Raw genomic sequence first — 27,280 nt, 5'->3', positions numbered from 1 at the left:
TACATGTTAGCAAACATTAGCCACGGAGAAAGGCACAGAGGAAGGGAAATAAGACAATACGTAGAGAAGTGTGTATGTCACACACATCCTGCTTGGCGTTTCTGTGGTTCAATTGTTATGGATAAAGTCCACTGGATAATGTCACCTGATTCACACACAAGGTTATGGAGTTTGCAATTCCTTCATTGTTTAGTCTTTGTGTGTGTGTGTGTGTGTGTGTGTGTGTGTGTGTGTGTGTGTGTGTGTGTGTGTCTGACCCAGAGCTGGTCATCGTTCCCAGGAGGGCTCTTCTTGATGAAGGCTCCATAGTAGGTGGCGATGTTTCTGTGGTGGGAGTATTTCTTCAGCATGTTGATCTCCAGCTTAATCTCCTCCTCTTCGTCCTGCATTAACACAACACAGCACAGGCACACACACACAATGAAGCAGGTTTATTGGGTTGAAAACATTCCGCCTCTATGACCATGTTTCCATGTTTCCTCAAGGATTAGGTCCATTATACAGGTATCAACTTGTCACTGAAATATGAAAGACCACATGTCGTGTTCCTGTGTGGAGCTTAATTCCCAGAGAATACACATGAATTAAATGCACATGCTACTTAACCTGCTTTGGACAAAAGAGTTTAGTGTAAATTAATTATGTTTATATAGCTTACGATATACTTTGACATGAACATTTTTTGAACAAGATCACCGTGGTCATGGTTTTATTTTTCGTAAACAAACGAAACCAGTCTTGACGGGATTCAGAGCACCAGACAACATCTCTTTGGCCACCGCTCTCTCTCTCTCTCCTCCATCCTCCCTTATCTCCGCCCCCCACCCTCGCTACACCTCCCCCTCTCATAGCAGCTCTTACACTCCGCAGTACAGATGCTCACACATCATGGGAATCCCCGACATACTTTCCCCCCTCAAACAATCACATTTTCATCTCACGAGCGTCTCATTCAGTCAACAGCTATAAAAGCTAGCAGAGGGATTATTGCTCTGAATGGCACCGTTCATTTCCTCATAGCGGTAGCATAATGCTAACTCCACTAAAAGCTGTGGACTTGAGCTTGTGAACGGCGGCTGAATGAGATGGCACGGACAGAAACGGGCAGTGTCGTTTCACCGGCCATGCTTCCCCTAATTATGCATGATCCTCTTAGCCCTTTCTGGCTTAGCGCATGCATGCAGGCCGATAAAACACAGCTATCAATGACGTGTGTGAAAATAATACACGCACACACACAACACCGCCACCACCACATGACTGAAACTTATGAGTCTTTTAACGGTCCTTTAAAGTTCTGGCATTCAGAATTCCTCTGTGTTTATATAGTGTGTGTTTGGGTGCAATAATGTGTGGGTGTGTGTGCTCCAAGGTCTAGTTTCCTGAAAGATTAAGTTTCGTCTGGAAGCAAAGTTGGGAGTAAAGGCCACTGGGAAAGGAGATCAGCCGGGGGGAAACCCTCGTGTAGCTCTGACCCGGGCTTAAGCCCCCTGTCTGGAACACTAGCCTCAGGCTCCCTGATGGCTGCTGTCTGTCTGACTGACTGCATTCAGGTGCTGGGCCTTCTAGCACTGCTATCTGTCTGTCTGACTGACTGCCTGCCTTCAGGTGCGGGGCCTTCTATGGCTGTCTGACTGCCTTCAGGTGCGGGGCCTTCTAGCGCTGCTGTCTGTCTGACTGCCTTCAGGTGCGGGGCCTTCTATGGCTGTCTGTCTGTCTGACTGCCTTCAGGTGCGGGGCCTTCTAGCGCTGCTGTCTGTCTGACTGCCTTCAGGTGCGGGGCCTTCTATGGCTGTCTGTCTGACTGCCTTCAGGTGCTGGGCCTTCTATGGCTGCTACTGCCATTCAATCTGGCGCAGAACAGAACAGCGTCACTCTTTATGACTGTGTTGATAAGAACTTTAAGAGACGTTCTTCCAGGATGCTAATGTTTAGGCCTAGAGCTGATGGCATACCCCATCCAGGGAAACATTAGTGTGCGTGTGCATGTGTTGCTGGGTTCCTGAACCTTTCAGAGAGCCACCCCTCCCTCTCCCTCTCCCCGAGAGGAGTAACAGAGCAGGAGATGGTCCCTGCTGCGGTCTCACAGACAGTGCCATTGTAAGAGGAAGTCACAAAAAGCAGTCACAAGACCCCCGGGAGTAGACCATTAACACTAACTCACACTCACGCACGCACACAAATATGCACACACACAGACACAGACATTAACTCCACAGAGCAAGTTTAACAACACATGTGACATGCATTACACACGTCTGACAAAGAGCCATTGAGCCCACGGGGAATATGAGCATCCCGTTTTTATTAATGACTGTGTAGCTAGCGTATGAGCACTCACACGTATGTACAGACACACACACACACACACACACACACACACATTCTTCAATGTTATTTTAGCCTTTTCACTCGCTTGCTTTGTGAAAAATCATGCAGCTGAGATGATGTCATCCTCCTCTGGTTACCAGCAGCCATCTGCAGAGACCACAAGGGCACAGGAGGCCCAGCTAACAGGCCCAGCGAGCTTCACATGCACGCCACAACACTCCTCTCTTTAAGGCAGTGTGAAGGGAGAAAGAGTGGGTATGGATTTGTTTGTTTGTTTTAGGGATGCACGATAATATCGGCACGACATCGGTATCTGCAGATAAAAGCTTCAAAACTTAATTATCGGCATCTGCAGATATGAACATTTCTGCCGATGTACCTGGCCGATAAGGTGACGTTCAAATTATGCGCACGCGAAGCAAATGTTTTGGTTACTATGAGCGCCAACAACGTAATTCAACACGTCGGCTGTGTGGCAATACTTCACAGTATCAGAGGATGTTGACATGCTATTTGTCAGGAAACATTTCAGGAGATGGAAGAGGAGACGACAGCTTGGCCGTGTTGCATAGATGCAGACCACCCGCGTGCAACGCTTTGCAACATTACCTGTCGCGCGCTAATAGAAGTTAATAAGTTGCTAGTTAGCTAGACAACACTAGCTAGTTAGCTTGCATGCTACGTGACACCTGCGAAGTTGATGATCTCATTTGACGGGATGTGAAACGTTATGTCACGAGCCCACACTATCTGTACATGGCTTACTTTTGCATATATGGAATTTATATAGCTAACTTGGCAATAACCTTTCATAGATTAGTCTAGAAATCCTAGAAGGGATGTTATTAAACTGTAAGTCAGTTAACCAATGTTAGCTTGCCAAGTTGCATTTCCAGAGTGTAGTTGTTCAAGTTCAAGGAGGTACTGTTCAAGTATGAACATTGTGACGTGAAAATATATATAAATCTGCCATATTTTAAATAATTTCAATAGTTTTCATGAGTGAATGTCTATTTCTAAAATGATACAAATCAAGTTTTTAATGTCCCGTATCTACAGCAATACCCTATCATAATAACAGAATAATTCTAGTACAGGAGAGACTTTTCAATAATTAAAAAGCAGAGGTGTATATATCGGCAATCGGCCAAAATGAGCTTGTAAATATCGGCATATCGGATATCGGCTAAAATTCAATATCGTGCATCCCTAGTTTGTTTGTGCGTGTGTCAGACAAGGCCGATGTACTGATGGTAATTCCAATAGATGGACAGACAGACCGATAGGCAGTTTGTCTGCATGAAGACAGCTCACCCTGCACTCTTGAGCCGCTCACAGGAGAGATGCTCTCTCTCTCTCTCTCTCTCTCTCTCTCTCTCTCATCAAATACTGGTCACTCCGAGGCACCCACCCACTCGTACAGCCACTGTGTCATGAACATACACAGGCCAATGTCCTCCTGCTCCTGCTCCTCCTGCTCCTGCTCCTCCTGCCCCCTCACAGACCTCCTGCCCCTCACAGACCTCCTGACCCTCAGCATCAGTCTGGGCCACTCCGTTTCAGCACATCAAGCTGCTTATCTCCCCCTCATGATTAGAACAGGAGTGTGAGTGAGTGAGTGTGTGAGTGTGTGTGTGTGTGTGTGTGTGTGTGTGCGAGTGTGTGGTGTGTGTGCGCAAGTGAGTGAGTGTGTATGTGTGTGTGAGTGTGAGATTAAGCGAGGCAGAACTGGGTGGGAGGCTGCTGTTGCCATGACTGCTGAGAGAGAGAGGAAGTGGTGGCGCAACCCTGAGCAGGATCCTGCCTCTGACGTCCCACACGGAGCTCATGTGTTACTCACAGTCATCAGCCAGGAGCAGCAGACGGCCTCAAGCAGCACACCCTTCCCTCCGCCACCAGTCAACCAGGCCCTCTCACAGGCCCTCTTCAAGCCTGACCAGTCATCAAGCATCACACCACTCAACCACCACTCACAGGCCCTCCTCAACCATGACCAGTCATCAAGCATCACACCAGTCAACCACCTCTCACAGGCCCTCCTCAACCCTGACCAGTCATCTGTGTGTACACTGCTAGCTGCTATCAAACTGACTCTGCCTTTCCAAAACAACCGATACCTCCTACACCCAACGGAAAAGTAATGCTGTACAGCATACCACAGCCCTCTTGCTGCGGTGAAATATACAGCTTTCTGCCAGAATGAAGTTAAATCTGTGGTTTTATAGAATATTAAAAGACAGAGGAGTGCAGATATATGTCCAGCTGATGGAACTAGTGCATGATTTAGACATAACTATCAAACAGGAAAAAAGAGGTTTCCATCCTCCTCACCTAGTTCTCATGCAGAGCACTGGTTATGTCCACAGACCCAACATTAGGGTGTGTGTGAGTATGTAAGACAGCGCAAGGACGACAGGCAGGCGAGGCAAGGCAGACAGACAGAAAAGGAGAGCAAGACTGCAAGATCACAGTGGCAAGGCAGACAGACAGAAAAGGAGAGCAAGACTGCAAGATCACAGTGCCGCTGGGGCTCAGTTCATCCATGTCCTTTCAAGACTAGTTGGTCTCAGATGACCGTACTTCTGTTTGGATTGGCTTTGCTTCCGAAAATTCCCATTTCTCAATATGATGATTTCCCCTTCAGTGGAGTGTGTGTGTGTGTGTGTGTGTGTGTGTATAAGACACGAGCCAACTGTGTGAAACGCAGACGAGAGGGGAAGGCATTGTTAGGGCCTCTGGCACGGACAGAGAGAAGACTCTTCCCCCACTGAGACAAGGCCATCGTTCGCTGAGCTCTGACATTCCTCTGCTTCAGATGCAGTTGGAGAGGTCAGGCAGGAGTGTGTGTGTGTGTGTGTGTGTGTGTGTGTGTGTGTGTCCTCTGCCTTACACTCTCATATGTTTGCATGCATGTGAGTAGGGAGACACTCTTTACCCTGCGTCCGCACGAGACAGTCTGTTGTTTATATGCATGTGTGTGTGTGTGTGTGTACAAGCCACTGACTCATCTGTGTGCCCAGTCATAATTCTGTAATATGACTGTTCACTAGCATCCTATACTGTATTACTTTCAGTATTAAAGAGGCATTACACGCTAAAAGAGGCAGGAGTATGTGTGTGTGTGTGTGTGTGTGTGTGTGTGTGTGTGTGTGTGTGTGTGTGTGTGTGTGTGTGGAGAAGTCAGGCAGGAGTGTGTGTGTGTGTGTGTGTGTGTGTGTGTGTGTGTGTGTGTGTGTGTGTGTTTGTGTGTGTGTGTGGAGAGGTCAGGCAGGAGTGTGTGTGTGTGTGTGTGTGTGTGTGTGTGTGTGTGTGTGTGTGTGTGTGTGTGTGGAGGTCAGGCAGGAGCTTAGGCAGGCTCAGGCAGGCAGCCCATATGCAGGGGAATGGGCACTTCCTGCTCACGCTAAAAGAGGAGCGATGGGCCTCCGTATATTACAGCTCAATTAAAGAACCTGAAATTAACCAGGCATGAGGGCTATGATTTCAGCTAGTTTCCACTGTGTGTGTGTGTGTGTGTGTGTGTGTGTGTGTGTGTGTGTGTGTGTGTGTGTGTGTGTGTGCGCATGTCTAAATGTGTACAAGGTGAAGAGGTTCGTTAAGATGAACGTGGGTGGTCGCACCACTTTCAGCTTCGATCCAAGATGGAAAAAAAGTTTAATAGCTTTTCATGCGCTGTGTGTGTGTCCATGTGTATGGATACGTGCATGTGGTGCGCTGTGTGTGTGTGTGTGTGTATCCTGCATGTGGTTTCCCCTGCTATGACGCAGCAGTAAACCCAGCTCTGCTCAGCACTGTTCAGCCCCTCCCTCTCCGCCTCTGGGACACACCCTCTGGGCACTGCCCACAGACCCAGCACTGCCCACAGACCCAGCACTGCCCACAGACACAACTACCGCACAGGTCACCATGCCGGATGCCTATACACCAGCCACAGTGGAAGAGGCCGCATTGTGTCTGTGTGTGCATCTGTACTGTATGTGTACTGTTCTGAAAGTGTGACCAAATCGACTGAAAACACTAGGCTGGAAGGCTTAAGCGTGTCTGAACTCAATGACACAGAAGTCTGCATTCATTAGAGTGGGAAATATTACGGGAAATACGATTGATCTGACTCCATGAAATGATTAAATAACCTTCAATATTCCCAAGCAATATATAAACTAGTGGTAAATATAGTGGGAAATACGATTAATCCGACTCCATGAAATGATTAAATAACCTTCAATATTCCCAAGCAATATATAAACTAGTGGTAAATATAGTGGGAAATACGATTAATCCGACTCCATGAAATGATTAAATAACCTTCAATATTCCCAAGCAATATATAAACTAGTGGTAAATATAGTGGGAAATACGATTAATCCGACTCCATGAAATGATTAAATAACCTTCAATATTCCCAAGCAATATATAAACTAGTGGTAAATATAGTGGGAAATACGATTAATCCGACTCCATGAAATGATTAAATAACCTTCAATATTCTCAAGCAATAAATAAGCTAGTGGTAAATATAGTGGGAAATACACTTCATCTGGATAACCTTGCTGATGTTAACAGGTTAGAGCATGCGTACCGTCTGCGTTACCTTGCTGGTGTTAACAGGTTAGAGCATGCGTACTGCCTGTGTGAGCCACGTGTCTCTGGCACGGTTCGAGACACACTGCAGACACAAGTCATGTCGTTTTGGCATGGAGCCGATTTTTCACACGAGGTGAGCATGAGGAAAGCGGTCCTCAGCAAAAAATAAAAAGATGTTTTAATCGTCATATTGACATCATACCAGCAACATTGCATAAACCGACACCTTTCATTTCGATGTGTGGGCTGGGCTTTATGTCAGACATGACAGAAATATAAGTTAAGGGCAATAAAAATCACAACTTTGGTTACAACTTTGTGGTCTACACTTTTTGGACCACTCATCTACGATGGCTGACACCAAACTGATTGTGTATTGACGGCCATGATCAAAGGAAAACTCAATGCAGAAAGATAGGCCTGGCAGTAGCAGCACCGCCGCTAACATCTGCAGTGTGAACACACACACGCAACCAAGACCGCAACACAGCAGTGCACAAGGCCTAAGATAGTAAGAGGAAGACCAAATATCTTACAATGGCTGGCTAAATACCATAATCTCCATTTCTACACATTTCCACCAGCGTAATGTCCTGTGACATAAGGCCATGACCTTTGGCTCAAGTGAGCTGCAGACAGCCAGCAAGGCTTAACAGTCCTGGAGGCTGACTAATAGGCAGAACTAAAGTGAAAACTCTATTTAAATAATACAACTATGGCAGGTACTTCAGACTGATGCCCACATCACAAGGATCAATTAAATACCAAACATGAATAGTCTACGTTCATATACATTTGCACATAACTTGGAAGTCACAAACATCCTTAGGTTCTCTCTGTGACATCAGGACAGTTTGTAGCAAACAACCAGGTGTTAGGAATGTAGGATGTGGTAAATAGTTCAACTGTGGCCAGGCAATGATTGATAGGACTCAATGCATGGGGCTGCTGTGAATCCACACAATGGAGGTCTTTTGGTGTGAGAGGATCAGAGAGAGGTCCTCTGATAAGATGCCACTCGGCCCTCTGGCCAGGCTTAGGAAGTCTGGGTGTCCATTGTGTAAATGTGGTCATTTTAAGATAATTTTCCTCTGCCTTACACTCTCATACGTTTGCATGCATGCGAGTAAAGAGTCTCTCCCTACCCTGCGTCCGCACAAGACAGTCTGTTGTTTATATGCGCGTGTGTGTGTGTGTGTGTGTGTGTGTGTGTGTGTGTGTGTGTGTGTGTGTACAAGCCACTGACTCATCTGTGTGCCCAGAGTCATAATTCTGTAATATAACTGTTCGCTAGCATCCTATACTGTATTATTTTCAGTATTAAAGAGGCATTACAGAGTTTCTGTTGAAAACTGACTAGCTAACAGCCAACAAACTTGACTTGCAAAACACTACCGACAGCACAGCTAGCATTGGTAAAAAGGTAGCCAACTTGCTAACTGAACTGATTTCTCAACCTAGAAGCCAAAACTACATAGTGAAGAACACGTGGGCAGCTAGTGGACATGACCGGTGTGTTTCTCTCCCTCACATGACCATCATTGATTTTTATTTGAGGAGACTATAAATCTAGCTAGTGACATACATTACACCCTGGCAAAAACCTGCATAATGCAGCTCTATAAAGTGCATTCTACACCCTCTTGTTAAAAAGTGCTATATTAAAAAATATAATTCTTTCTGATTAAATATGGTAAATATATCCACATTCTTGTGGAAACAGTATGCTTTACCAAAGATGAAGTTCAAAATGTCTCCACTCCAAAACTACTTGTGCAAAACAGCCTGTTAAAAAACTAAATGTGTGAGACTGAAACACCCAGACAAGACTGCTGTCATTTACAGGCAGGCAAATATGCCCATATATGCCCAAAGTATGCAGTGAGAAAACACACACACACACACACAATAATCCACAGCTGTCTGCATATGTGAGAACCAAGCTACTTACAGATACATTATGTGTGACAACTGAGAGACCAGGTCTGGTGTTAAGCAGGTAGCTCTCCTTGGGTTGGAATATCACACACACACACACACACACACACGGACAGGTCTGGGTTGAACTATCCCACCTATCTGTTCCCCAGGACTATTTCAGGTCATGTGGGAGCTCATGAGAAGGTGCCCATCCCTGTGTTCTGTGAGCAGCTCACTATAGAGACCGCATGGGCCACTGAGGCAGGCTGGGCCATGACGGGACGGGACCAGCTACAGGACTTTCCCACAGCCAGGAAACAGGTGGGGGTTCAGGGTCAGCCTTACCTCCGTGACGTCCATGACCTTGATGGCAGCAAGCTGTCCGGTTTTGACATGTCGGCCCTGCAGAGGAGGAAGAAGACAATGAGTGTGTCAGTCATCACTGTTGGCCTACAGGCAATACTTATTTTGGTGTGTGTGTGTGTGTGTGTGTGTGTGTGTGTGTGTGTGTGTGTGTGTGGTGTGTGTGTGTGTGGTGGTTGTTTGTGTGAACATATTTGTGGGTTGACACAGATGGGAGTCTACATGGCACATTCATGTGTGTACTAGTGTGCATTTCTAGTGCACTAACTCGTTTGCAGGATGCATGTTTAAGCATGTACACTCCCAGCCTAGGGGAGTACACTCTGCCCTCGAGAGTCCTACAGCTCTGCAGTGGTACAGAGGGAGACCCTCATGTGACATGTGATTCTCATGCTGGATGAAGTCATAAGGGCCAACCAACCCCCCCACACCACCACCACTCCTGTCTGCAGACGGCTGAGGAGCCGTCTGGGGACCCGACCCCCGCACCCCTCCACAAACATTCCCACACTTCTCTCCAGCCTCCTCTCTCCCCATCTCTGCTTCTCTTCCCCTCACTCCCTCCCTCGCTTTCCCCTCCTTACATAAACACAGACGGAAATAGACGGCCTCATCTCTTTTATCAGGTGTCTGGGGATCAATGTTATTTTAGGCGGACTGGCACGATGTGGGTCAAGCACATGACACCCGACCATGACGGCACACGCTAACTCACAGTGGCAGCGGTGTGAACTCGTGAGAAATGTGGTCAAATAGCCAGGTCATTAGGAGTTGGAGCACGTGGTCAAATAGCCAGGTCATTAGGAGTTGGAGCACAGAAGAAGGGTCAGACAGTAGAGGTCTGTGTTAACACAGGAAAGAGACCTGTATCGGCGAATACAAACTTCAGAAGTGAATTACTGTATGTTCCTAGCCGATAAGGTTTCAGGGAGGCATCCTACAAACCTGTTCAAGTAGGATAAGATTTACATTTGTATGAAAATCCAATATGGTTTTCACAGTCCCCAAGGAGATGCTCTGTGATCTCAAGTCACCCACATTCTGCTCACAATAGCACAAAGATGCCCACAGAGCCTAATGGTACATCTCACTCATGACATCCCAGTCACATGCCAACAGGGGTCCGGGGCCACAGGACGGCCCCTCAGGCAGGCGACCCTCAGTGGCGACTCATGATGTCTGCCCAGGCTGAGAGTGAAGGGGATTACACATTCACATGATGGTGGATTCACACAGCACAACGCCCCAGGGCCACCACAGTTTCATACTGTTGTCTCAGAGCTGACCTGAACAAGCGTGTGTGTGTGTGTGTGTGTGTGTGTGTGTGTGTGTGTGTGTGTGTGTGTGTGTGTGTGTGTGTGTGTGTGTGTGTCTCAAGATGTGTCTGGGTTTGTGTGTTCACGAGTCGTAAGATGTGTAAATATGTGTGTGTGCCAGATTGTTTGTTTGTGTGTGTGTGTCTCTCTCTCTCTCTAGATGTGTCTGGATTTGTGTGTGTGTATATTCACGAGTCATAAGATGTGTAAATATATGTGTGTGTGTGTGTACAGCGCAAGTTTAGGAGTGTGTAGGGGGCTAAGCCTCACCGATGACAGATCAGACAATGCTGCAGTTTAAATGACTTCAGGCGGGGGGGGGGGGGGTGTCGGGTTAAGTTACAGGCCACCTCATTCATCGTCTGTGGTCACTTTCCCAGGAAAGCATGGGGTTACATCATGGACGATGAAGGCAATGACTTGGGACAATCTACAGCAGGGGGCCAAAACGTGACCCCAATCTGAGCCGACTTCAAAAGAGCCACTCGAGGAGAGAAAAGCAGAGAAAATAAACAGCCTGGAAACAATGTAGCTGTGAGCTGCAACACGGCTGATTTATGCACAGGCTGGATCGGCCTCAGCTCTCAAAGCCAGAGAACTGGGAAGACATAACTCCGCAGAACATGACTGCATGGAGTCTTAAAATAACACACAGAGGGAGTGTGTGTGTGTGTGTGTGTGTGTGTGTGTGTGTGTGTGTGTGTGTAAAATACTCAGCATCAGCTATTCCCAGGTAGGCATCATACTCATAAGGTGACATCATGTGACGCTCACCTACAATGAAGCCCTACCTTCCCAACTCCCTGATTTCAATGTTTCAGTGAGTGACCTCAGTGTGGAAGCAGTTCCCAGATGAACTGCACCCGAGGCCAAAGCCACAGGGATGAGACATTAGCATGAGACATTAGCATTCATTCACTTCCACTTCAGACCATAATGGGCAGCGCCAGTAAGTGCTAGCCTATTAGCGCCGCGGTCACATGATCCAGTCGGACTAATCCTGCAGCAGGGCTTTTTATTCCTCTATCGGCCCGTTCTTACAGTGCTTCCATTTTAACCACCAAATAATCCTCCGTGTTCCAGCCAACGGACTGAACAAAGCCTGAGGAAACGCCCTGAGCAGACGCTGTCTGTCTTCGCCGTGAGTCTGGATACCAGAAGACGCTCCCCCAAATCTGCCGTGGTTTGTGACTCAGAGGAGATGAGAATGACTCCATCTTGACATTCCTCCCAACATACAGTATGAATGTGAAATATCCCCTCAATCAAGCCGTGCCAAACAGAAACACACACCACTTGGGCTCGAGGACGGTTGAAGCACTGGCCATCTACGGTACTCGCTCCAGGAAGCAGCCCCATCCTGAAGCCAAGAACTCAACCATGCTGCTTGTGCCACATTGTAATTCCCTGGTGAGTGTTGCAGTGCCAGTGTGGGCTGTGTGTGTGTGTGTGTGTGTGTGTGTGTGTGTGTGTGTGTGTGTGTGTGTGTGTGTGTGTGTGAGGGTCGACAGTAGGCTACATGTTAGCTATTTACAGAAACATGCCTTGAACCCTACGTAGCAGTCAGTTGGAAGAGTGCACATCCTTAGACTCATAATGCCAGGAGGATAAGATCATCAGAAAGGAAAAATGAGCAAAGGAGGTCACAGAAGGTGGAGAGAGGGAGAGAGGGCAGACGGAGAGAAAGCAAAATGGGTTTCAGAGAGGAAGAGGAGGAGGAGGAGGAAGAGGAGGAGGACCAACAGGAAACGCTGGGCCCATACTGTCCCGAGCCTCAAAGGAGCTCAGCACTCGATAACATCACACATCGAGCGCTGGACTTCCCCAAGGAAATACCAGGACAGGAGAGTCATATGGACAGACCCAAAGGGAGAAACAGAGGGAGATAAAGAGGAAGAGGAAGATTCTGTGTGCAGAGAAAGAGACAGTAATTCATCCTCGCTGAAAACACACTCATCCTTTAAAAGGCACAGAAAGCCAACTGTGTGTGTGTTTAAGCAGCTAGGCAGTTCCACAAAGCCTCATGATCTCACACAAGAGACCGAGGAAAAGCACACACACACACACACACACACACAGACACATAGAGGCTCCACTCAAAATGGACGCATATGGGGAATGGGTTTTACATGAGTGAGGTGGTGTGTTTGTACATGAGCAAGCAAGAGGAGAGAGAGAGAGACAGAGGGGGGGGGAACAAAGCAGCGAAGCGAGCAAGCAAGAGAGGAGGAGACACTGAATCCAGATCAGTAGGTCACAGTTCACAGCAAGGCTGCCTTTCCCAGAATGCTCAGCTGTGTCTGCTCAGTCTGTTTAACAGCTCTGTTAAAAATACACAGCACACATGCTTAACCCTTCCAGCACAGGCACATCACACTTCACTGGATCCCTCACCATGGTGACCCAAGACCAGCTGTTCCACTTTCACAAACAAGAGCCAAATGTCAAATCTGACCTGAAACCAGCTTTGTTGTGGTAACAGGTGAGTTCAACAGACTTTAGGCGTCTGTAAAAATTAGACACGGCCTTAAAATGAGATTGTCACGACTTACCACTCAACCTCAAACAGGTGACGTCCTATAGCAACCCTAAGTGTAATTTAAGCCCCTTTTAAACAGAGATCCTAGTATATTTCCGTTAAGAAGAGCCCTCATTACGCCGGCTTTGCTTGTCAAACCACACCAAACACACTGCTGTCTTCAGACACCATGGCAACATTCCAGTGGCAGAGCTGTGACATTTGACATGGCGTCTATAACGCCGCGTCTGAGACTCAGATACTTTGAATTCGGAACATTGCACTAGAGCGACACTTGAATTCGGAGCTTGTCTCTGACTTCAGTGAGGCGTGTCATTTAATCAATTTCACATCGTTATCAATATGGCGACGTATCTAACAGAGCCTCACAGAGACATCATTATTGATACCCAGCAGATAGAGGGAAAATCCACTGAAGAGTCACCACACAATGATTGTGTTTATATCTGGCTTGGGCGCATTAAAGTCGGAGCTGGGAAATATGTTTGACATTTCGAGTGACCCATAACATCATGTCGGATTTGTGTGTTCTGACAACAGTAGGGACGGAAATTAGCATTTGCATTTGATCGACCTACATGCCACTGTGGCCGGTAAACAAAAGGGGGCATTTAACAAATATAATTGACACGATTGAAAAGTCAACTCGAATCACCAGGCAGCCTACCGAAATAGAGTTGTTACTGTCTAGCGGTCGGGTAAAAGGCCACTGAACGCCTATTTGAGTGGACATGAAACTCAAAGCCAGAGAGAGCCTCTTATTCAGTCAATCTTTCATTCGTTAATCTGACAGACTATTTGAACAACAATGTGGCCTTCCATCACAGGTGCAAAGGGAGCGGCTGATGTCAGTAGGCACACACAAGAGTACACCACTCGAGTTCACCCACCAAAAGTTAAGAGGTCATTTTAACAGTGGGAAATGACGTGACTGACTAGTTTTCGTGTCGGAAACATGCTTTGGCCAGGTGCAGGACAAACCGTTTTACTGTGGGCACCAAACATTTGAAATAGGAGGTTACCAAAGACCACAAAGTCTCCCAATGCCACAAGGAGGGGGGGGGGTCTGCATTGTGGAAGTCAACTCCGGAAGAACGGAATCTGATTCAGACTCTGTTGAGGAGGGACTGAAGAGAGGGAGAGAGAGAGGTGTGTGTGTGTGTGTGTGTGTGTGTGTGTGTGTGTGTGTGTTCGTTCAAGTTCTGAGTTTGTTCAAGTTTGATGTAAAAGACTTGTTTAAGTTCTGTGTCTGTGCATTTGAAGTGGGTGTGGTGTGAGGGAAAATACAAAGTGAATAAATATCAAATGAATAATTTCTATTGGAAAATGTGTATTAGGTGTTGTTTTTTAAGCAGACAGGTGTTATAGAAGACGTAATTACACAAAAAAGTGCGATTACAAAATGGTGGCTGGTATATTTTTCAACCCGCCAAAATGAAGATAAAAATAATGTCCATCCCTGCAACACAGTAGTCTTGCTTCTTTTTTGTTAGCTGCTAGGCTGCGTTAAACCCTGCCATGCCAGGTCTCTCTTTTACACAGACATCGGTCAGGCTCTGCTCTGTGACTACCTCCGCTGCCAGCTCACAGGCTGAACAATAATGAGCCCATGGGATTTTTCCATTCAGTGCATCACTTCTGTACAGGGAGGAGGTGTGTGTGTGTGTGTGTGGTAGAGGTGGGGGTCGTCACAGCAACACCTACCCCCCCACCCCAGGTCACGTGATCAAGCCTGCCGGCACATGGCTCTGAAGTAGGGCTGAACGATTTGGGAAAATAATCTAATTGCGATTTTTTACCAAAATATTGCGATTGCGATTCGATATGCGATTTTTTTTATCCTCTTTTTTTCCTAACAAAACGTAATGAATGATTTAAATATGACCAACACAATATTAGATACATTTAGTGTAAAATATTCTTTCCCACATTTTACATTTTTATTTAACTGCTCATTACAGAAACAAGAACAACAAATCGGTGGCTTTGCCACTGTGCATTTAAGTAATTTAAAAAAGTAATTTTAAGTATAAACACTAGGCATGCACTTTTTAAACACTGTGTGCAAAATGTACCATCTTAAAAAAAAAAAAAAAAAATTATTACATTTTTTTTTTTTTTTTTTTACCACGTTTTTTAATCGCGAACGTTGCGGTTAGAAAATCGCGTTCTATCATATCGCGATTAAATCGCAAATGCAATTAATCGTTCAGCCCTACTCTGAAGCCTGCTAATGGCTAGTGGCCTCTGATGCACCAACTGCTGAGAAAGCGCAGCCACAGGGGATTACCCTGTGTGTGTGTGTGTGTGTGTGTGTGTGTGTGTGTGTGTGTGTGTGTGTGTGTGTGTGTGTGTGTGTGTGTACACACACATGAGTAATGTCCACACTCCCTGGATTGTAAATTGCTTAGCCTCTCAAGACGATAGAGGGGAAAAAAACACCACACACACACACTCCCTGCTTTAACATGCGCCAATCTTTTGATTTGTCTACAGGGACCATAACATATCTCTCTGCCTCACCCTCAACAAGCTATCATCCTTAACACACACCATTGTTCTCCCCGTCTATGAGCAGACAGACAGACTCTACACAGTAACCTTACATAAGAGCGCACACACACACACACACTCAGCTGGGGTCAGATGTCACAGGTGCACAATCAGACCCCCTCCTCAGGACATACGTGTGTGTCATACATCAGAAATCCAACCTACAATATCAAAGCATTCATGCCCAAAGTAACTCCACACAGAAGGCTTCCTCTTCTTCATGGTTCTCCCTCATAGCACATCACAGGCAAACTGAGAAGAAACTCGAGCCATCTTACAGTACACTTCGCTATTTTCCATGCATACTTCCATAGCTGCACTAGTACCCTGAGGTTCGATTCCCAGGCAGCAGCACCCATTGAATAAAATGGGTGACGCTGACGCTGAAGCACAAGCACAGGCACCTCTCTCAGTCTCAGTCTCAGCACAGGATCTGATAAGGCACTGGAGGAGGAATGCAGATGACCTCCTTTCCAAACGGGGTGGGGGGGGGGGGGGGGGGGGGGTCATGGGATAAAGAAGAGGAGGAGGAGGAGGAGGAGGAGGAGGAGGAGGAGGGCATGGTGTGGCCTGTCAGTTCCTCACGCTCCCTGAGTTAGGATCTCTATCAGTCCCAGGATTGGGCCGCCGCTGGAGGGAGATGAGTCTGTGAGGGCCTGTTTCAGTCTCTCAGTCTCCACTGCAGCACTAACCTTTGAGGGGCCCCAAGAAAGGAGACACGACCTTCGCCAGAAGAAGAGAGAAAGAAGACATAACGGGAGAGAGAGAGAGAGAGAGAGGAAGAAAGAGAGTCGAAAGAGAGCGCCTAAGAGACAGGCAGTTACAGGTCCCAGATGGTTCACATATGGCTGATGTCTACACTTAGTTTGTGAGGCTCCACTCCATTACTGCCTGAATATTTGCTAAGCACCCGGCTCTACCTTTACTTCAGTAGCACAGGCACAGAGAGACAGAGAGAGAGATAGATAGATAGATAGATAGATAGATAGGAGATAGAGAGAGAGGAAGGGAGGGAGATAGAGAGACTAATAAACAAACCTGCAGCTTGCTTGCCCAAGAAATGTCTATTATGGGTCATTGACCCCCATGTAGCTCCCTTCACTGTCTGAGGCTGACCTACACCTAATTGTTGTTCGCAAAACACACAGAGATTTCCAACGAGTACACTCCTGGACGTTCCCATCCCCCTCCACCAGTGATGGAGAGAGAGAGAGTGCCTCACCCCTCCAGGAGCTCAAAGGCCCCACCCTAGCAGGGTTATCTGAGGCGGGCGGAGAGGCATCACTCACAGAGCCCAGAACCATCAGCAGATGTGGCCCCCGCCTCTACAACACACCGCTCCAGACTGTTCCCCTTTTCGCGCTTACAGGAATGTAACGTCTTTGTGCACGGAAAGATGAAACTGTTCCATCACAACAGAAACGAAAAACAGGTGCTGGCCAAGAGAACTGAGAGTTTGTGCAGGGAGAGAAAAAAAAAAAAAAAAAAAAAAAAGAAACGAGTAGCAAGGCCTAAAATGTAACGTTCACTGTGACCAAATGCATCAGAGGCCTGGCCTGAACGCTGTGGCGTGTCGAGGCGACAGCACACACACTGCTTGGCTCACGTGTTCAGTTGGGTGACGTTAACAGCATGAGTCACTGGGTAATAACTGCATCGTCAGTCAGGCATGATGCCCCGCGCCCCGCGCCACTGCTCAAAGACAGGGGCATCAAAGGCCATTTTCAAAGAGAGGTGCGCGGAGCAGGGGGTGGAAATCAGCCCCCGGGGGCAAGAAGCTGCTTCAGCACAGAGGTGAGAAAGATGGACGGTGACATTTGAGCAGAGATGGAGAGAGTGCGAGAAAAAGAGAGAAAAAAAAGGAAGGATAGAAGGACTGAAAAGGGAGAAACCAGGAGAAAATGTGTGATAGGTCATGGCGAGCACAGCCATTGGAGAGTATACACAGAGAAAGACAACACAACACACAGTGACCTAGCAATGGCGTGACAAACACATCCGAACTTAGCCTTCAAACCAATCATGCCACCAGAATAGAATCGCTCAAAGCTTCCTCGTAACTAAAGCTGGCTTGAGGCTGGAGCCAAGTTTAACTACCTGGAGAGAATTTTGCACACCAGTTTAAAACTTGTGGGATATTATGTACTGGCCCACTGAATGAGAAGTAAACTCAACTAAAGTGTGTTAACAAACTAGGCCTACTGCCTGAAGCAGCACACAGCCATTGTTTTGCGGAGCTGTGAGAATAGGGCTTCATTAACGTCTTCATTAGATTTCTTTTTAAAAGGTGTTAATCCTTGACGACTAATCCTTGAAAACTGACAAACCAAAGTTAAACACCTTCTGACCTGAGAACAGACAAGTCAGCAGATGGACACAAACAGATGCGCCTTGAACCTTAGTAGGGCGACCCTGTTTAACACCGAGACTGTCACAGTGACACAGAGGAGTTACTCATGGGCCTGCTCAGTTTGACAAACAACACACACATACACACACACACACACACACACACTCTCTCTCTTTCTCTCACTCACTCACTCGCTGTCACTGACATTTGTATACTTCCCCAAGAGGAACAAAGCCATTGCTAGGAGCACCAAAGGACTCCAAAAGTATTCACCCACCCACACACACACACTTCAAAAGAGGTGGTGGTGTTCAGAGGGAGAGGGGGGGAGGGGAGAGAAGGGGTGAAGTCTGGAGGAAGTGCTGAGTATATAGTTGCTCTTATAGGGGAGGCGGGTCTGAGAGTGTGGGCCAAGAATACACAGCAATACTGTGGGGGGTGGGGGGGGCTTCATAATGGAGATCCTATTGATCACAGACTCTGCACTGTTGCACAAAACCTGAACACCAACACACACACACACACACACACACACACACACACACACACACACACACAAAACCTGTACACCAACACACACACACAAAACCGACACACCAACACACACACACAAAACCTGTACACCAACACGCACGCACGCGCACACACACACACACACACACACACACACACACACAAAAACATGTACGCCAACAGACACACACAAACGTGCTTCAACAGACACACACGCACACACACACATGCAAATCGGCAGCTACAAGGATTTGCAAGTTGGTTAATGGCCTAATGGTCTTTGGAGTGAAAACACTCACGACTGTGCATTTCATGCTCTGGTGTGCCTGTGTGTGCCTGTGTGTGTGTGCCTGTGTGTGTGTGCCTGTGTGTGTGTGTGTGCGTGCCTGTGTGTGTGTGCCTGTGTGTGTGTGTGTGTGTGTGTGTGCCTGTGTGTGTGTGTGCCTGTGTGTGTGCCTGTGTGTGCGCCTGATGGAGCGAGCCAAGAGGCTTGTATCTTGGATCCTCCAGCAAGGCCCCTCTCATGACTAAGCACATAATGTGTATTGTGTAATGAGGATGAGGGCAGATTTGGGGGTTCTTTTGATGCATCTAAAGGGCTTCGTCTCTTCCCTGTAGTCCCGCAGCATTCCCAATGCAGCCAAGCAGATGGGAATTGGGATAAAGAGCGGCATTCCGCAGCCTTCGTTCAACCGAGAGGCTTTGGAGAGGACAGAGCTAACAGCCCGGGGCAGTGGACACAAGCAGGACCGGGTCAGCCCTCCATGTCTGGAGAATCAGCATCCCAATCTCAGCACACTCAGGCGCTTAAGCCCCATAATTGGCATGCATAGGAAAAGTACATAGTACACAGCCTACAGTAAGGACTCATGCAAGGACTGAAATTGAGCCGACAGGCCCTACTAGAAGGTAGAAGCTGTGAAGAAAGTCATCACCTATGCAAGCACACCAGGTCCAAAAAAAAGGTATCAATGATGGTCAGTTGTTTATGTTTGTGTGTCAGTACGCGACCGATCACAAACAGACAAACAAACAAACAGCTGTTGCGCTCCCTCTATGGTAGCATAGCACTAGCTAGTCAGGGCCCAAAAGAACCACAAATCATTCAGCCCAAGCAGCGTCCAGCTCAGAGATTCCACGGTGGGTGACAGAGCGAGAGGCCGGTGGGGAGAGCAACACAACCACCCTACTTTTGGGGAGAGGAGGATTAGGGCTTCAAACAAACATCCAATCGGATGGGCCCCTGCTCCCCCACTGCTCGTTCAAAGGAACAGGAGATTGGGATAAATACAGACTGCATGATGAAGGGGTGGATTCACTTCCTTAGCACACACATGCGTGGGCACACACACACACACACACGACATAAAACACACAGCGGACACAAAGTAGAAGGGAAAGTGATGTAGGCCTCACAGGGAAGGGGGAGACACTGGAAGAAAAGTAACAGCATGAGAGAGAAGGTGCATGGAGAGGGAGAGAGGGAGTGAGAGAGGAGGTGTGGGGCGAGGGGAGAGAGAGAGAGAGAGAGAGAGAGAGAGAGGAGGTGTGGGGCGAGGGGGAGAGAGAGAGAGAGAGAGAGGAGGTGTGGGGCGAGGGGGAGAGAGAGAGAGAGAGAGAGGAGGTGTGGGGCGAGGGGGGGAGAGAGAGAGAGAGAGAGAGAGGAGGTGTGGGGCGAGGGGGAGAGAGAGAGAGAGAGAGAGGAGGTGTGGGGCGAGGGAGAGAGGGAGTGAGAGAGGAGGTGTGGAGCGAGGGAGAGAGAGAGAGAGAGAGAGAGAGAGAGAGAGAGAGAGGAGGTGTGGAGCGAGGGAGAGAGAGAGAGAGAGAGGAGGTGCAGGGCGAGGGAGAGAGGGAGGAGGTGTGGAGCGAGGGAGAGAGAGAGAGAGAGAGAGAGAGAGAGAGAGAGGAGGTGCAGGGCGAGGGAGAGAGGGAGGGAGAGAGAGGAGGTGTGGAGCGAGGGAGAGAGAGAGAGAGAGAGAGAGAGAGAGAGAGAGAGAGAGAGAGAGAGAGAGAGAGAGAGAGAGAGAGAGAGAGGGAGGAGGTGTGGAGCGAGGGAGAGAGGGAGGGAGGGAGAGAGAGGAGGTGTGGAGCGAGGGAGAGAGAGAGAGAGAGCTGGGGCCGCCACATGGGAAGAGAAGAAGAAAGGAGAGGGAGAAGGGAGGGGATGAGTTGTTGGGGTGAGTCCTGACCAGGAGCTTAAATCACTGATAAACACCAAGCTTACAGGGCTGCCTGAGATGAATGGTTCTGCGTGTGTGTGTGTGTGTGTATGTGTGTGTGTGTGTGAGAGACAGAACGAGAGGGGGGTGTCATATCAACCTTGAGTTTCTTCCCAAGTGTGTTTGTATGGGTCAAAGAATCACACAGCAAGACACACGTTCAACATCGCTCTGCCAGAGCTCTTAGAGAGACACTTTGTGTGGTGTGTGTGTGTGTGTGTGTGTGTGTGTGTGTGTGTGTGTGTGACCTCGAACCATGTGAGCAGCCAACTTTCCCTCCACTGACCCCATTCCAAAGGTCCCCCCTTCCCTCCCTGGTCATTCCACAGCCCCGTTACACAAGCAGCACCACTGGGCATGGTGAAGGATGGGGGTCACCTTTACATAACAAGCCAGAGCCCAGCCCTCCATGCCTGCACACACACACACACACACACACACACACAGCTCAATGGTGGCAACCAAATCAAGGTCACCAAATCTGAAAATGAACGCCTGTAGAACGAGGTGAAATCTCACCGTTTCACTCCCCCGCGTCCAGTCTCAGCAGTTTAACCACAAGGGCTGAGCCACTGTGTGTGTGTGTGTGTGTGTGTGTGTGTGTGTAGCCATGAGAAAGAATGCCACATGTTCAAGACGGCACAGTACAGTACAGTATAGCCTATACAGAGGCATACACAAGTCCATGTATGAGTCTGTGTGTTTGTGTGTGTCTGTAGGGACACAGAGGCTCTATTAAGCAAAGAAACCCAAAGCCTTGTGCTTGTGTGCTGTTGTGAGTGAATGTGTGTGTGTGCTAATGTGTGCGTGTGTGTGTGTGTGTGTGCGTGCGTGTGCTAATGAGTGCGTGTGAGTGTGTGGTATGCGAGAGGGCCTTGGGTTGAGCCCGGCGCCCGGCACCCAGTGGAGTAAAATCACATGTGCCTGTAGCCTCCCAGCCCAGCACACTAACCCACAGCCCTGTTCCACAGCACTCACCGGCTATAAATAGACTTTAACCCACAGCTCCAGCCATTTAACCCTAACTCCACCAGAAATATACCCCTCTCTCTCTCTCTCTCTCTCACACGCACAAGCAAGCACACTGTGTTTAAAGGCACATGCTCTCTGTCCTCTTCTGCCTTTCTAACTTCATGTAACCATATACAGTCATATCGGTTTCAAAGTGTTGTGCATTATGTTAGTGGAGGCCAAGATTTGTTAAAGGTCCTATATCCAAGTCCCAAACCCAGACAAGAGCTGATTAGAGACGGGTGAGGGGGAAACATTAGCTATATAGTTACCAGCCATAGGCACTTTACTGCAAACCCTGAATTCGGCCTACTTTACAAATGTAGAAAGCTCTAAAATATTAAAACTTTGTTATGGTTCGAGGGTAAACCTACAGAGAAGAAGTGCTCTGCAACCGCGCCTAGCCAACAGAGCATATGTGTAGGAAGTGATTCAAAAGTAAACAGCTCACATGCAAACAACTGCTGATGGGGGTGGGGGCAGATAACCGCTCCCCTCCCCTCCTCACCACGGCTCACACAGCGATCCCATACATCTGACCACCGACAGGGGAACCAGCCCTCAGCCCAGGGAGCAGAGGGAGACTAAGCTGACTGTAAAAAGCACAACCCACCCAGGCTTTAGGGAGGAGCAGCAGCTAAAGGCAGCCCTGTGGGGGATTCACAGAGAGAGAGAGAAAAAGAGAGAGAGAGAGAGAGAGAGAGAGAAAAAGAGAGAGAGAGAGAGAGAGAGAGAGAGAGAGAGAGAGAGAGAGAGGGGCAGAGGGAGAGAGAGAGGCAGAGGGAAAGAGAGAGAGAGAGGCAGAGGGAGAGAGCCAGAGGTAGAGAGCCAGAGAGAGAATTCTAGGACAATAAATGAGATCTTTGAGTGATTAGAAACAGATGACTCAACTGCCGTTCGGTGACAAGGGTTAGGCCAGCCCCTGCCAGTCAGGGAAGAGGGCAGTTAGCCAGCAGGCCAGAGTGATAAGCACAGCCAGGCCAGGCCAGGCCTAGCATTAAGACAATAGGAAGAGAGGAGCTATGAGAACACGTCCATGTTGTGTTCCCTGTGTTTTAGGGGGCTTCGGCTGAGGAGCCAAGATCACGCTTCGCTTTTTTTTCCCCCTCCCGTTTCACTGGGTTCAAAACAAAACAGAACCCAACTCGGGTGAACCCCCTCCTCCTCCTCCTCCCTCTTTTCCACACTCAAACCATCTCATGCAATCGGGCCAATGAAAACCTTCCCGTTTCCTCCACACCAATTACAGTCGCTGTTTTTCCTGGTATCGGGTTTCTCTGTTTTCTGGCCAACTCATTTTGAGTTTTGGGGTGTTTTTTTTTTTTTTTCATCCGCCTGCTTTTCATCCATCGACATGACAAGCATCTCAAAAACTGACGACTGAACGCAGGGTGTCAAAGGTACGGCTTTTTTTTCTAACTAGTCATGTGAACAACCCAAATCAGTAGGGGGACAGAGCTGATGATTTGTTGCCGGGTTCTCTGTACCGCGGGCCAGGCTGAGCTCTCTGCCAGCCCTGTATGTGGATCTGAAGCCTCCAGTCCCCCCGCTCACACCACCCCCCCAGGGAGTCGAGCTCCATATGGCCAGAGTATTAGACAGCATTAGACAGCTTGTGCTAAGAGGATGGCTGGAGCCCAGAGCGAGGGGCCTGTGCTGTCTGACTTCCTGCTACTATTCAATGGTCTCTCTCCACCTCATTTTCACTTTCTGCTTCAGGTCGGATGCAGAGGACATTTCTGGTGACCCTTTCGATTCATGAAGGTTCAGGAGAAAGGGTGAGGAAAAAGACCGTTTGTATCCAGTGACGGAAGCTACAGTAGCCTGCAGCACATCATTTCATACTGGTCTGGGGACAGTCTTAGAGCTTTGCTCATAATGGCTGGAGTTTAAGAAAGGATTGGAAAGAGCTGCTCCTGGGCCAGCTGTTATGGGCAGGCAGCCATAAAACAAGAAAAGCTGAGCAAGAAAACTACAGCTCTGAATATGTCTAGATAGCACCTAAAATAAACCCCTTAACATATGGCATCGGTACAGACACGTGACCACCCAACCCCCTAACACACACACACCTACAGGACAACACAGCAGCCAAATATAGTACCTTTCCTGATTCGCTAGTTGCCATGGGACCAAGCAACTCAACAGCGGCCAAAGGCTTTTCTTAATGATCACTGGGACAAGAGGCTAAGTGTGGAGGCAAGCCAAGGCCCTCTCCACAAACACAACAGCAAGCTGACGACTTAAGGTAGCGCACAGCAACCAAGGACAACAACCAAAACCATGCACTTGACTCCTCTCATCCATGTAACACATCTATCTTCTTCTCAAGAACTCATCAGTGCCTTCTTCATATGGACATCATCTCTAGGCTTAAATGAATAACTGAACTCTAGCATCAAATTAGGGCCTTTAATAACTGACACAGATAAGATCTCCCCATTTCAAATCTCACCACCTGAAATATCCACCCTTATTTCTCAGCCTGCACCTACTGGCTGGTATTCAGGCACAGAGTAGAGGCTCCAGGAATGTGTGGGTCTCTGAGGGGGGAATAGGTGTGGGTTCTGCCTGTAGGGGTGCTGCATGTGGGGGGCACTTGGAGGGCTGTGAAAGGGTGCAGCTGGCAACCTGTGGGATACTCAGGCAGACAGAAACGGACCAAGCTATTTATGGCAGCTCTGTTACATGGAGCCTTCTCTGCCACACAGACAATCGGTGTCTGAGGCAGCACAGGCACACATAGTGGACATTCTGCAAGGAAAATCAGCCAGGGAAAGCTGCTTTGTGAAAAAGGAAGCAAAAAAGGCGAAAAGGAAACAAAATGGTGAGAGAGATCACATGCGGATCTCCAGACAAAGAGAGAGAGAGTCTGAAAAGGGATGGAATCAGAAAGAAAAGTGGGAAATATTGGGTTTTCCCATGCATGCTGAATAGCCCGCAGCTCTTCCAGGCCCACAGGGCACAGTGTATGGGAAAGAACTGGCACACCCCTGGGATGGCAAAGGAGAGAGAGAGAGTATGAATCCTATCCATGGACTTGACTATATAAGGCCATACCATGCCTGACTAAACCCCAACCACCGAGAGAGAGAGAGAGAGAAAGAGAAAGCTGTAGAAAGACAGAGATCCCATTAATTCATTTCTTTTTTACTTTAATCATTACTCTTTGCTTATGCTTTTCTCTGCTGAGCCACCAGTCTTTTCCAACGACTGTTGCCAGCTGGTCCCCAGCCAGAGTGATAAACTCCTCCAGGTTCCTCCTCTACCACCCCTGATGCCCACTGATGCCCACTGAAGCTCCACTCCACCCAGAGACCAGCGCCCCATCCACACCAGCGCCCCATCCACACCAGCGCCCCATCCACACCAGCGCCCCATCCACACCAGCGCCCCATCCACACCAGCGCCCCATCCACACCAGCGCCCCATCCACACCAGCGCCCCATCCACACCAGCGCCCCATCCACACCAGCGCCCCAGCTGTTGGAATCGCATCCATTCCACCTTTGTCAGGCCTTCCCTCAGTAGATGGCCCAGGTCTGAGTGAGGATGAGAGCGGAGCAGCCACAGATGCCTACACTAAATGCAATCTAGCTAAATGTCTAATAAACCAGAGTCAGATCTTGATCAAAACGATCTCTGTGTCTTGATATCAAGCCTTTATCCACATGCTCACCTACAGAAGACCAGGGGGGCTTGGTATGAACACTGCATGTGGCTTCTGCATTAGTGCTCCTTGCAACAGACATACAGGAAGAAATCAATACAAGACTCAGAGAGGGGCTGATAACACTAAAAGGTGCAGTGATTGCATGAACCAGAGAGGTGTGGGCTACACATACCCCTTTTCCACAGAGGCAGTCCGGGGGCCGGTACAGAGCTGGTGCCTAATCTTAAACCAGTTCTTCGCATTTCCAGGAAACCAGGAAAATTGGTTCCAAACACTTTGCTGGTCTAGAACCAGGAACCGCTTATGTCAGGGGCTGGGGGCAGGATTAGTGTGACCAACAAGACCTACTAAAGCTTTGTGACCGCCAGTTTTTTATAAACTACAGCTGTTTAGCAAGCTACTCATTTCTCACATCAATGTTACGAATGTAACATTTATGGATAGCTAGCTAACTAGATGTTGGTCAGCTAACATTATCCAAGGAAGCATAGGTACTAATTTTGCACATGTTGGTAACATTAAGCTCAAATCAAATCAATGTTACATTCAACGTTCAAAACATTGATGTGAGAAATTGGTAGCTATGCTTGCATGCTAGTCCACCATTGCTGGGAAATATAGACGTATACAGTGATATGGAAAGCAAACCTGTTCTTAGAGGGCTTGCAAGTTGAACCAACTGTGAACCAGGCATCTAGTTGGTGGAAAGGGGTATACAGAGCTTTTTACAAATCCCAAATGAACTTCATAGTTTTGCTTTGATGAGCCATGCATTAACATCATGAGCCTGTATTTCCAACACAAGAAAACCATTAACAGAGGATAAAATGGAGGACTTACTAAAGACTGACCAGATTACACATGAACAAATCCTACAGACTAGCCTATGCCTCGTCCGTCATACAGAACATGATCCATGCCTCACTCCTCTCTAAGGCAGAAAGAAACCCACCCCGCAGCTCTGCAGACGGTGTGTAGGAGGGATCACGCTAACGTTTCCTTGTGGCAGGCAACCCATAACAGGAGGGCAACCCTGTAAAAATAATTAATTCCACCGTTTTACTCTGGAGGCAATGATTTCAGAGGACTCCCTAGGACAAAGATGTGCTTGAGGCCGACTGCTACAGCAGATCCAGATTTGCTCCAGATCAGCCCTAATGAGGACCAGGAAGAAGCTTTTAGGAGCGCTGGGGTTCAACCGCTGTTTTATTACACTCTCTCTGCTGGGACCTCCTCCTCACTGAACTTCATTAGAAACACACTTGGGAACTTGATGCACCTACTTCACAAAACTACTTCACAAAACTACTTCACAAAACGGCAGCTGCTAAGCTAATAAACATACCCAAACAATGTTTGAGCAGGTTTTAGGATAAGTTATAGCCCATATTGGAGATTGGCTTGTCCATCATGGCAGGCTATGTGTTTAACTAATTTCCCTCTGCGCGCTAGGACTTTTGCTGCCTGCCAGTGGGCCATAAACATAAAGCACTGTGACAATCCAATTCAGCAAGGCTTCAGCACTTCGAACCCTCTGGAAAGACAGCTCCAGTCTTCCGTGATGTACAGCCTGACATATAAAGGCTGGAACCTCTCATAATGGCAGTGTCGGGAGAAAGGGCCCTATGATTTCTGCGATGCAAAAAATGTGGATGGAATCGCAGAATTCAGTAAGGAAAATGGAAATCCCAGTTAAACATGGAACATGAAACATGATGATCAAAATGATAAAAAAAAAAAGGAAAACATAAAGCTGTTACATCTCTGAGGTAAGACACCAACCTACTGACTTAGTAGCCTGATGGAAAAACATCACAAGGACCACAGGTTGGGTGATAATATATGTGTCATGCACGAATACAGACACACACAAACGAGAAGCAAACCTAAATGAGGGAAGAGAAGAAG

The 27,280-nt window shown here is 47.9% G+C and overlaps 1 protein-coding gene across 7 annotated transcripts in view; it reads right to left on the bottom strand.

Annotated features, from left to right (window-relative positions):
- LOC105893325 (mitogen-activated protein kinase kinase kinase kinase 4) overlaps positions 1 to 27,280 on the bottom strand; it is a 53,319-nt gene that overhangs the window by 21,146 nt on the left and 4,893 nt on the right. For all 7 annotated transcript variants that reach the window (XM_031558718.2, XM_031558712.2, XM_031558717.2 and 4 more), the window contains exons 3-4: positions 9,181 to 9,237; positions 258 to 383 (exon numbers count right to left, since the gene is read on the bottom strand). In XM_031558718.2, the coding sequence (XP_031414578.1) occupies positions 258 to 383; positions 9,181 to 9,237 (183 nt within the window). The remainder of the gene's footprint in view (positions 1 to 257; positions 384 to 9,180; positions 9,238 to 27,280) is intronic.

The sequence above is a fragment of the Clupea harengus genome, chromosome 21 (assembly GCF_900700415.2).
Source record: "Clupea harengus chromosome 21, Ch_v2.0.2, whole genome shotgun sequence".
NCBI lineage: Eukaryota > Metazoa > Chordata > Actinopteri > Clupeiformes > Clupeidae > Clupea > Clupea harengus.
Note: the sequence above shows the minus strand (reverse complement) of the source record. Positions and strands in the feature narration are given on the sequence as shown.